Raw genomic sequence first — 12,248 nt, 5'->3', positions numbered from 1 at the left:
ATCTTCTTCCCGCCCTCTCCGCCCCCACCCCAGTCTGATCTATCACCCTCACCTTGACCTCTTTCCACCTATCACATTTTCGACGCCCCTCCCCCAAGTCCCTCCTCCCTACCTTTTATCTTAGCCTGCTGGACAAACTTTCCCCATTCCTGAAGAAGGGCTTATGCCCGAAACGTCGATTCTCCTGTTCCCTGGATGCTGCCTGACCTGCTGCGCTTTTCCAGCAACACATTTCCAGCTCATTCACCACAAATACCACTATAACTGATGTGACAAGGTCTTCCATACAATGAGACAAGGAAATGGACTGAGTGTGCATTTAAGTTATGAGCATAATCATTAACCTTGCTATTGTTATGACTAAACTGTGAAGTAAGCAGCAAGAATTGATTCCCACTATTTCACAAGTTGTCAGAAACATGTAAACACTCTACTAAACCAACAAGGCAACAAATTTGTCAGAGTGACTGCAATCCTGGACAAATTCAACTGACAGATTGTCTCTTTAAAAGAAATTAACTGTTTATAGTAAACAGATAACTTTTAACAAATGGCAGAGAAATGATTACAAATCCATAATTATGCAACTCAACCTATACTCCTTAAAACTCCAAATACACACACACACATATTCACAATTAAAAATCGCACAACACCAGCTTATAGTCCAACAGGTTTAATTGGAAGCACACTAGCTTTTGGAGCATCGCTCCTTCATCAGGTGGTTGTGGAGGACACAATTGTAAGGCACAGAATTTATAGCAAAAATGTACAGTGTGATGTAACTGAAATTATACATTGAAAAATACCTTGATTTTCTGTTGAGTCTTTCAACTGTTCGAATACCATGATAGTTTCACTTCTTTCATGTATAAATGACAAAACCTTTGTTTAAAAGTTGCATTCTCAGCTTAACTGTAAAAATTGGTGTGAGCTAGATAATACGTTGAAGGTGTTAGCCCCCTGTGTTCTCTGTCTATGCCATGATGTTTAGATTGATTCTAATCTAAAAAGTGAGATAACGGTTTTCTACATGAATTGATGCAGTTTTTGAACAAAACACAATGTAACTCTGCAAGTACAAATTCACCCCACAAAATATACGTACATGTGTGCATGTCGATTTTTGTGTCTGTGCGTGTGTCTGCCTGTCTGTCTGGGTTGGGGGGTTGTGGGTGTCTGAGAGAGAGAGTGAATATGTGTGTGCATGAGTGTAGAGCATTCTAAGTCGGAGAGAAGGAGAGAGGGAGGAGGACACACACATACAGAGCGATTTCCGAGAAAGAGTTTTCTATTTGCTGTCTCTTGACGTCTTTTGCTGCTCTGCAAAAGTTCTACAAAAAAAACCTGCTGAACACCAAACAGGAAGGCCATTGTCAGTCAGTTTTTCCTTAACTGAAAAACTCCTAGTACTATTAACCTTAAAATGTAATACCCATACTGCTCCAAAAACGTTATCTGCACAGCTAAAAGCGTCTACCACTTGATTTTTCCAAGTTGCAAAACTCTCCTTATTAATTCAGTTATATAGCAGTCCAACTTCCATTCTAATTTACACTCCAAAAATGTGGTCTGTTTGACGGTTACAGTGGCAGTGAATGAAGTCAACAACTGTTTCAACAGAGCAACAATGGCATGACTAAGAGCCTTGATTACCCTCATTTTGGAGAACACAGTCTCACAAAAGGTACAGGAGTAAAAGCAAACTTTCACTCAGAGTACAGGATGATAAAAGCAGGTAGTTTTCTGTTTATGAGTCCTCAGAAATTACTGGCTCTTGATCTGACTTTAAGCTCAATACCATTTTGCTTCATAACTTCCTCCATACCAATGCTACCGCTCATATGTGGATCAATACCTGATGGAATTTGGTAGCCAACCAACATCTACTTGAAAGATTGAATGAGAGATATATAACAAAAATCAACAACCATATCTAATTTCTGAAATTGTAACTCAATGGTAACTCAATGCAAGGCGGAAGTAATGAAGGAACAACATAGCCATCAATTCCCAAGTCAAACAAGAGGAAAATAACAATCTTTCTATTGGGAAGCCCCACTATTAAAAAGGTGCATAGATAAATTAAACTTGCCCAAACCTTGGGGATCAAAAGCAATTTGCATTATTTTTAAATAGCTTTTTAAAAATTTCATCCTATAACAACTGGCACCAAACTGAAGGAAATATTAGAATAGAATTTGGTAAAAGAAGTCAATGTCAAGCTGTATTTTAAAAGGGAAGAAATAATTTCAGCTGAAGAAATGGGCACCAATAGTGAAAAGAGGAAGTGGGGTTGTACAATGCTAGACTGAGAGAAAGGTAAAACTTTTAAAGGGCTGCAACAGTCACTTTAAAGAGAAGGGGAGGCCATGGAGGGATTTGAACAGAAGGATAATAATTTTCAAATTTGAGTTTTGGAAGATTGGTTTGCAAGCTCCAAATCACAAACTCAAAACGCAATTCTTGTTCAACATTACTCCTTCATGATTCCTCAGGTAAAGAGGGAAGGAGAAAGTGAGAACTGCAGACGCTGGAGATCAGAGTCGAAAAATGTGGCGCTGGAAAGGCGCAGCAGGCCAGGCAGCATCCAAGGAGGAGAAATTGACGTTTTAGGAATAAGCTCTGCGTCAAGAATGCTTGAAGACTTCATCAGGTAAAGAGGGAAGGCAAGATTTCATTTCTAACAGTCAGCAGATTTATTTTTGATGACAACACAGCACCTTTTAGGAAGATTTAGGATGTGAATTAAAATAAATCACAAGGACAATTCAATCATGGTGTCAGGAAGTGTACTGGCCAATATGTTACAACTGGCATAGGTCAATTTTTACTGTGATATTATAAAACTCAGAACCGATCATGGATTGAAAGAGTCAACAAAGAAGTTGTTACACATGGAAAGGAGCCGCAATAACTTTGTCTCGAATAAACTATGAAGGGACAAGGACAAAAGTTACACAGGATTGAAAGTAATTAACTACATTTGGAAAGAGGAGGAGGAATCAAAGCTACTTGAATAAACTGTTTTGACATTTGCTTGATAACAGGCTACTTTACACCACAAGGATAAATTCTTCTGCAGGGCAATCATTTAAGAAGTTAAATTACAGAAAAGCTGGGTCTTCAAACCGATCGTCAATGCCAAATGTGAGGAGGAGTAGGGAAGCTACTTCTGTTAAAAAGGTGAGCTGCAGAATCTTGATGGGCTCAGAGGACTAATTTGGATGATCCTCCAGATTCATCAACAATATTATCATAGATGTGAATGACAAAAAAAACTGTATAAGAATTTAACTTCAGAGCCCGTCTTTAGCAGAATTTTGAAGAACATTGCACAAGGATCGAACCCTGAACACTTCCAAAGGAAGACAGTGTTGGTTGGAATCATAGCTAAATTCTCCCATTAAATCGGGTAATAACCAAGTTGAGTTGTGGGCCCTTATTTTGGTTGCAACATGCAATAAAGTTTAAATTATTGTTTCAGAATTCGATCGTCTGTGAGATTTCTTAGTAAGTATCAGAATTAAAGGTACCTTGAGCTGATTTTACTGACAACATTGCTTAATTATTAAACTGAATGCAAGTCCAATATACTTTGCAGTGTTATCAAACTAAAAACACAGGTTCTCTCAATATCGTTACTAGGTTTGTCCAATGAGTGGCTTGGCCATACACACTAGGAAGATCTGAGCTGAGACTCTTAAATCTAAGCTAATTTAACTAATCTGAGGTAGAATAGAGATAAGTGCCCTTCATGTTCTAAGCCAGGAGAAGAAACTCAATTGTCCCTAGTCACAGTCAACTGGAAAGGAGTGTGTATTACCTGAGCAAAAACAGCAGCAGCCTTTGCTATGGAGTGTAGTCCCTTCCCATCCAATATTAAGTAGTCCACTGGTACTTGGCACCATAGCTCAGTGGTTAGCACTGCTGCCTCATCACCTGGGACCTGGGTTCAACTCCACCCTCGGGCGACTGTCTGTGTGGAGTTTGCACATTCTCCCTGTGTCTGCGAAGGTTTCGTCTGGGTGTTCTGGTTTACTCCCACAGTTCAAGTATGTGCAGGTTAGGTGGATTGGCCATGCTAAATTGCCCAGTCTCCAGCAATATATAGGCTAGGTGGATCAGCCATGGAAATGCAGGATTATGTGGATCGGGTACGGGGGTGGGTCTGGGAGGCTCTTTAAAGGGTCAGTGAAGACTTGATGGGCCAAATGGCCTGCTTCCACATTACAGGAATTGTATATCTACTCACTGCCATGATTCACACGAATGATCACTAGGTGTGAAACCTCAAGAAAATTCTATTACAGCACTGAATTAAGACATGTACCTTCTTTTCCACTTATAATCGAAATTATCTGGTACCTTCTTACATAAGTGACAAGTCGTCTAGATAGTGCAAGTGGATAAATACACCACTGTAAAAAAACTATTTTCAGACAGAAGGCAAAGAATTGAAGAGTTGAAAATGTGTTGCTGGAAAAGCACAGCAGGTCAGGCAGCATCCAAGGAGCAGGAGAATCGACGTTTCGGGCATGAGCCCTTCCTGAAGAAGGGCTCATGCCCGAAACGTCGATTCTCCTGCTCCTTGGATGCTGCCTGACCTGCTGTGCTTTTCCAGCAACACATTTTCAGCTCTGATCTCCAGCATCTGCAGTCCTCACTTTCTCCGAGAAGAATTGAAGAGGAAAACATAGAATAATCTAACTGATACATTAAGATATGTTCAATCTTACTAGCTCCACAAACACCACCATCGCCTCTTGGAAAGTATTTAATTAAGGCTGCCACACATACCTGCTGAATTTTCTTTGAAAAGTTCTTGTTAGACTTTTCTAATAAGACTTCAAATCTGTTGCTACCTGTTTAAAGAAAGGAAAAATGATGACTTATGCAACAAATGATTAGATTTAGATTAGATTAATTTACAGTGTGGAAACAGGCCCTTCGGCCCAACAAGTCCACACCGACCCGCCGAAGTGCAAACCACCCATACCCCTACATTTACCCCTTACCTAACACTACGGTCAATTTAGCATGGCCAATTCACCTGACCTGCACATCTTTGGACTGTGGGAGGAAACCAGAGCACCTGGAGGAAACCCACGCAGATACGGGGAGAATGTGCAAACTCCAGACAGTCAGTCGCCTGAGGCGGGAATTGAACCCGGGTCTCTGGCACTGTGAGGCAGCAGTGCCGCCCACGATATTTCAAATATTTACATAATTCAATGCCAGTAATAATTTTCAGCTCTCTAGATATATGTACATTTTTAAGGTCTACCTCCAATTTTGTCACTGTATCAATAATTTAGGTTCGGGACAATGAACAAGCAGATCTGGAGTTCCTATATTTTTTATTGTGTTTTTATTTTGTGGGATTCACTCAATATTTATATAACCAAGTGCAAAATGGAAATTGCATTTAATTGACTTCTTTCAAAACCACACAAATTGTAACTAAATGCGCAACTCCACCCTTCTGTTTTTCTTTTACATATAGAATTAACACCGTCGCCTGAATTTCAATAAACTTTAACAGTTACGTTATGGAATTCTCTTAATACGCTCTTCAAACTGCTGCATTACTGAAGATTTATCTTTGTGATCTGTGTGTCTAGACAGATATTTTAAACAACGTAAAATAAGGGTGCACTACTGACTGTTACAAATCAGTAATGGTGGAAGGAGTAGACAACTTGAAACGATAAATTAAGAGAAATTGTGGGAACCACATTCAATTCTGAAGTCTTCATTACTATTTTAAAATAAAAATTACATTGGCGATATTCCATTTTGGATCTCTATTCCTCCAAGTGATGTTATGGAAGGTACAAACTTTTGAATACAATAGGAATGATTACAAACATACATTACACATACATTTTGGGTATGACAAAAATCAGCTTTACTCTGTGGCAGGAGCTATCACTGAAGTTCAATTTATTTTTCCATGGTATCACTCCTATTTCCTGCTGTGATCACATTCATACTTTAGGAATGATGAGTGAAAAATTGCAGCCACAAACAATTTGCAACACAATTTGGCTCAGACTGCCTTACTTAAGTGCATCTGGCAATGACATTTTATTTTAACTAATGCTTTCCTTGTGTTTGTAAGTTACAAATCAAGAGATTTGTAAAAGGAATAGTCTTAGTGGAAAAGGTTGAAATATTGCAATAGGTTTGCTCACGTCTTCTATCCCTCATTTTACAGCAATCAGAAAATCTTGCACTATATTGTTTATCTAAGACTGAATAATCTACTCACCTAATTCCTTCTTGATCCTATACAGGAGAAGATGTCCTGGCTTAGTGCCAACAAGAAGTCTATCCTCTATGGTGGAAATAAATGGATATAATAAGGTTGAGTTTTAGATTAAGAGTATGAAGTTACAAAGTATTTGAAAAACCATCATCATAGTCTACAGGAAACTTCAGTCCTGAAATGCTCACTTACAGGTACGCTGTTGCAAAGGATCATTGTTATAGTACACAGAGTCATACAGTCCTACATTTAGTGAATGAGAAATGCTCCCTCTAAATAGCACAATTGCGCAAAACCCAAAAGTTTCCATGAACGCTGGGTTTGAGTCAGCCGCTTCACAGAGATAGAGCATTTGTAGCTTTTTGGCCACAAACTACAAAAAAAAGACAAGTACTAATCCTTTACTTCCAATGTCGTTCAGTTTTGTGAAAGGGTTACCCGAATTTCTCTGCACATGATACTGCCAGACCTGCTGAGCTTTTCCAGCAATTTCTGTTTTTGTTTTTGTTCACTTCTCTTTGCCTAATATTCTAAGTTCATGCACTCAAATTATGTCTATCACAATCAGTACGTACAGACATATACAGTAAAACTATTCTGAATAAAAACCACAAAGGACAGAATTTATAATTTTGTCACTAGTTTTGAAGTGCAAATAGACTCAGTGTGAAAATTTCACAAAGTCACAATAAATTTCATTATTTATGCATCATTCATCATTCAAAGGCAACTAAGGATGGACAAATAAATGCATGTCTTTCCAGAGACTTTCATATGTCAGTAATGAAAAAAAGCATTTGGCCATTCGTAATTTCCTTCTGGGAGATTTTTCACAATTCTCATTCGTGGCTCATTTTTACCACTTTTGCTGGTTTGTCAGAACAACACGATTTCAAGATTCATACTGAAGTCTCATATACTTAATCACACTTCAGGACTTACACTTTCCTAATCTTGTAAAGGTTTTGGGGAGTCAGGAGGTGAGTTGTTTGCAGAATAACCAGTCTAACATACCCTTGTAGCCATAGTATTTATTTAGAACTTCTTGCTTATCTGAACTACCAGAACGTAAATGGTAGGTGACCCAGTGATGCTAATGCTGTTGATGTCAAAAGGGAAGCTGCTAGATTCAAGTCAAGAACTGAAATCAACGGCTTCAGTCTTCCCAATATTTAATTGGATGAAAAATCTGGTCATCCAGTACAGGATGTAGTATATTCAAACTAATAATATAGCAACATTATAGGTTGCTCTGCTATAACATGGCAGCTGCGTTCTTCTGCAACCTCTCATTATAGAAAATTGCATTATGGGTAACCACAATAGCAATTGTCTACAACATGATTTTCTAATAGAAAAACCGCTATACCCGTTCTGCAGAACGGGTTTGCATTGTCCAAACAAGATCGTCAATTCTTTAATCACGTTATAGCCAATTTCACTGACGAAACGTGCGTTATAGCAGAATAAGTGTGTTGGAGGTGGAGTCAAAAGTTGTAAATGTGTATGTGAAAACTAATACCACGATTTCAGACGATGTTAATGAAGGGCAACATGTAGATGAGAAATGGGAGAGGTGCAAAGATAGATCCTCAGGGAACAACAAATAGATTGATATGGTAGTAAGAGAGAAGCCATTGCAAGTGATACTCTGATTATAATTAGCTATATGAGTGGAACAAAGCGAGAGCAATCCCATCCAGCTGACTGACAGGGAAGGAGATATGCAAAGAGGATGGTGTAGTCAACAATATCAAAGGTTGCTGAGTAATTGAGAAGGATGGGAGGGTAAATTTACCACTTTCAGTCACAAATCTGCTTCTGTTAAGAATGATTTCAGTTGCAGAAACCTGATTGGATGGATTTGAAACTAGAATTCTGGAAGAATGGGTGAAGATTTAGGAGGCATCAATATTTAAGAATTTTAGAGAAGAAAAGGAGATTGGAAATAGACAGTTAGTTACAAGGATAACGGGGTCTTTATTTAAAAGAGAGCAACAACAACTACAGATTAAAATGAGAGGAAGACACTTGAAAAGTGAACAATTCATGGTGCCAGAAGAAGGTGCCTGTTAGCAGGTTATTGGGGTAGGAGTTGAGCCTCATCGGCAAAGTGAACTCAGTGACTTTGAGGGAAAGTAGGAAATACACTGAAGAAAAGTAACTTCAAGGATGTGGTGAGGGGAGGAAGTTTAGGTTCATGGACTCATAGAAGTGAAAGTCAGTTGGTAGTTGATCAGATGGTGTTGACCTTAGTGACAAAAATCTCCATGAGTACCTTGTCATGAAGGCAGAGGAGACGAGGAAAGGTGTTAAAAACAATGATTTGCAGAATAGAAAGATCACTTACTTTTGCATTCCAGTGAGATTTTGGAATAGTGACTGTTATTTGCAGGCAAAAACAGGATCAAATAGCATTTTTACATCGTCAAGTAGATGGGTAAACTAGCTGTTCATCACATGCATTCAAGCCTGCATTCTGTTAGACTTTAGGGAGCAGAGATGACAGGTCTGCCAGGAACATACAGGGTATGAGAGAATAATTATTTTATTGGCGCAAAGACATCTAAGATGGAGGCGGAGGCGTGATAGGGCAAATCAGTAGCTGCAGAAATTGTGGTGAATGCAGTGTCAAGGCTGGACTGTTGAGTTTTTTAAAATGCAGTTGCAAGTGAACTGGTGGGTAGTTTCTTTTCAGATACAGATATGGGAAATAAAATTGGGACCTAAAAGGAAAGTGTGGGTGTTGCTGATATGGGAAAGTGATCATCGATGGTATTTCAAGTCCTTTTAAACATTTTTAACACCTCAATTTAATTACTTTTAATCAAAAGGAAAAACAAGTGTACTCTATGTATCTTCATCCTTTCTCTTATATCAATTGCTCTAATTGAATTTACACAGTACTGTTCCAAATTCAATGTATCCATTCTGGGCTGCAGTGCCAGAGTTGAGAACTGTACTTAACCAAAGCTTGAAAAAAAAACTAGCATAATTTCAGTCATTTTGTATCAAGCCTATTGAATTTTTTAATTTTTCTATAACTTTACATGAACCCTTAATTTCCTCTGTAGCTGAATGGTCACAGTTTCTTACTATTTAAGATTGCAAGGGATTATTGCAAGGAATGCGATAGCACTAGAGAGGGTGCCGAGGATATTTACCAAGATGTTGCTTGGGCTGGAGATTTTAAAAAGAGAGATTACATAAACTCGGGTTCTTTGTCTTAGAGTGACTGAGATGTACAAAATTGAGGGGCACTGATCGAGTAGACAGGAAGAAACAATTTTCTCCCTTGACGAAAGGATCGGGGTGTAGATTTAAGGTAAAGGCCAGAACGTTTAGGAGGAGATGTGAAGAAAGAGGTTTTCACCCAGAGGGTTATGGAAATCTGGAACTCATTGCCTGCAAGGGTGGCAGAGGCAGAAACCCACATGACATTTCAGAGGTATATAGATGTGCAATGCAAAGGCATACAAGGCTTGGAGCCAAGTGCAGGGCATGGAAGTGATGGGCTAAATGACCTTTTTCAGTGCTGTAGATCCCCTATGACTATTTATGAACTATCTTGTTAGGTTCAAAGAGGAAAATCCCAGTTTCCAACAATGGATTCCATCTGGCACAGTTTGTCTACTCATTTAATGCATCAATATCCTTTTGCAACTCTACTCTCACCTAGACTATTTAATGAGCCATCTGACATCAAACTTGACTAGATGAGTTTCTATTCCCTTTCCAGGCCGCACTGCAATGCTGCCACATCTTGGCTGATCAAGGCTGATACACGAGTAACTTGATCAGCTCACCACCCACTATTTGTGGGATATTGCTTTATTTGTTTGGGTAAACATGACTTCATCTCCAAACAAATCGGTGCAAGCAAAGCTCTTCAGGATATTTGGGTGATCCATCTGTGTACATCAATAACTAACGATTTATTCGAGTACAGGATAAGTATACAGCTACTGAACAGGAATAGTCGATGTTTTCAGTGTTTTCTTACAACTGACAAACATTGTTACGACGAAAGATAATGTATAAAAATGGAAAAACACATCGCCCTGCAGAGATCTAAGATTTGAAACTAAAAAGAAAGTGAAAAACAGGCCAAATTACTCGTGTGTTTCAAAATGAACTATAAAATAGGCTCTTTCCAAGTTGAAAAATATGTTAAACCACCACCGTTTCGATGTCTCACTTCAATTGTGGGCTGGATACTGATGTCATCAATCGGCGACAAAAACTTCCCCGAGCCCCTCCCCCCGAGATATAAACCCAGTTTTTGGTGGTTTACGATCGTTTATTGGTTTGTAAACGACGGTCCTCCAATGTCATCTTTCAACCTCGGCATCTCGAAAAAGACCTGGCTCCATGAGCCCGGAATCCACTCGCCTTTCCTCCGTTAAGCCATAGCATCCGCCCGCGTCGCCATACGTATGGTCGCAACACGTACATATATATATATATATATATAAATCGCCCTTACCCCAGGCCGCTATGCAATCGATTTGCAACGGCAGCTTCTCCAAAATCGGCACCGACTCGTACGCGTCGTGCATCTCGGCGACATAGACCGCCCGCACAGAACGGCCAGTGAAACAAACTCCGATCAGCTGCTCGGGCGCACGCGCGCTACCGTTGGCACAAGTGAGCAGGCGCTTTGTCCCATGACCCCCCCCCCAACCGCTCGCCCGCGCTGTCCATGGCAGTGCTTCTGATTTTCTGACAGTCGAAGTGTCGTCACTGACCGAACCAGCGTGGTATGTTTACAAAAACAATCAAGCAGTTTCTGTGGAAATGGCCATGTTACACTGAGAAAATTACGAGTGCCCTGTAGCAGTTTTTCTGATCGGAATTCCTTCTGGAGAGAACGGTTCTTCGTTGTTCACTGGAATCAACATAGTTGATTGGGGACAGTGACCACACAGGTGCTATTACACACCTCAGGAACAGATGGGACTTGAACTCAATTCTCCTGGCCAAGGAACACCACCACTGTTGCTGGTGATGGGTAGAAGGGAGAGACATTTCAGCTGTTGGTCGAGGCTCAAATTTGAGTCCTTTCTATTCTAATCAAGGAGAATACGAAGTCGAGAACCGTCTTCACATGTAGATGTCAATGTAGAAACAGGGACAGGATTGGCTGTTGCAGGTTCCAGGGTTTAAATGTTTTAGTAGGGTCAGAGGTGGGGGTAAAAGAGGGGGAGGTGTGGCATTGCTTGTCAAAGATAGTATTACAGCTGTGGAAAGGACGATGGATGAAGACTCGCCATCTGAGGTAGTTTGGGCTGAAGTTAGGAATAGGAAAGGTGAGCTCACCCAGTTAGGAGTTTTTTACAGGCCTCCTAACAGTCCTAGAAACGTAGAAGAAAGGATTGCGAGGATGATTCAAGACAAGAGTGAAAGTAATAAGATGGTTGTTATGGGGGCTTTAACTTTCCTGATATTGATTGGGAAAGCTATAGCTCAAGTTCATTAGATGGGTCAGTGTTTGTCCAATGTGTGCAGGAGGGTTTCCTGACACAATATGTAGATAGGCCAACAAGAGGTGAGGCCATACTGGATTTGGTTCTGGGTAATGAACCAGGCCAGGTGTTAGAATTAGAGGTAGGTGAGCACTTTGGGGACAGTGACCACAATTCAGTGACCTTTACTCTAGTGATGGAGAGGGATAAGTATGCACTACAGGGCAAGAGTTATAGATGGGGGCAGGGAAATTATGATGCTGTGAGGCATGACTTAGGATGTGTGGCCTCGAAAAGTAAGCTTCAAGGCAAGGGTGTAATTGATATGTGGAGCTTGTTCAAGGAACAACTATTGAGTGTCCTTGATAAGTATATACCAACCAGGCAGGGAGGAAAGGGTCGTGTGAGGGAGCCATGGTTTAATAAGGAATTGGAATCCCTTGTTAAATGGAAGAGGGCGGCCAATGTAAAGATGTGGCGTGAAGGTTCAATTGGGGCGATGGAGAGTTATA

At 40.1% G+C, this 12,248-nt stretch overlaps 1 protein-coding gene across 2 annotated transcripts in view; it reads right to left on the bottom strand.

Moving 5' to 3' along the window:
- Positions 1-10,944, bottom strand: part of vps39 (VPS39 subunit of HOPS complex) — a 114,178-nt gene extending 103,234 nt beyond the window's left edge. Inside the window, exons 1-3 of one of the 2 annotated variants that reach the window (XM_043698294.1) lie at positions 10,758-10,944; positions 6,275-6,340; positions 4,801-4,865 (exon numbers count right to left, since the gene is read on the bottom strand). In XM_043698294.1, the coding sequence (XP_043554229.1) occupies positions 4,801-4,865; positions 6,275-6,340; positions 10,758-10,830 (204 nt within the window). In that variant the 5' untranslated portion in view covers positions 10,831-10,944. The remainder of the gene's footprint in view (positions 1-4,800; positions 4,866-6,274; positions 6,341-10,757) is intronic. The other variant, XM_043698295.1, reaches the window with a different exon arrangement.
- Positions 10,945-12,248: the final 1,304 nt, after the last annotated feature.

Source organism: Chiloscyllium plagiosum, chromosome 10 (assembly GCF_004010195.1).
Source record: "Chiloscyllium plagiosum isolate BGI_BamShark_2017 chromosome 10, ASM401019v2, whole genome shotgun sequence".
NCBI lineage: Eukaryota > Metazoa > Chordata > Chondrichthyes > Orectolobiformes > Hemiscylliidae > Chiloscyllium > Chiloscyllium plagiosum.
Note: the sequence above shows the minus strand (reverse complement) of the source record. Positions and strands in the feature narration are given on the sequence as shown.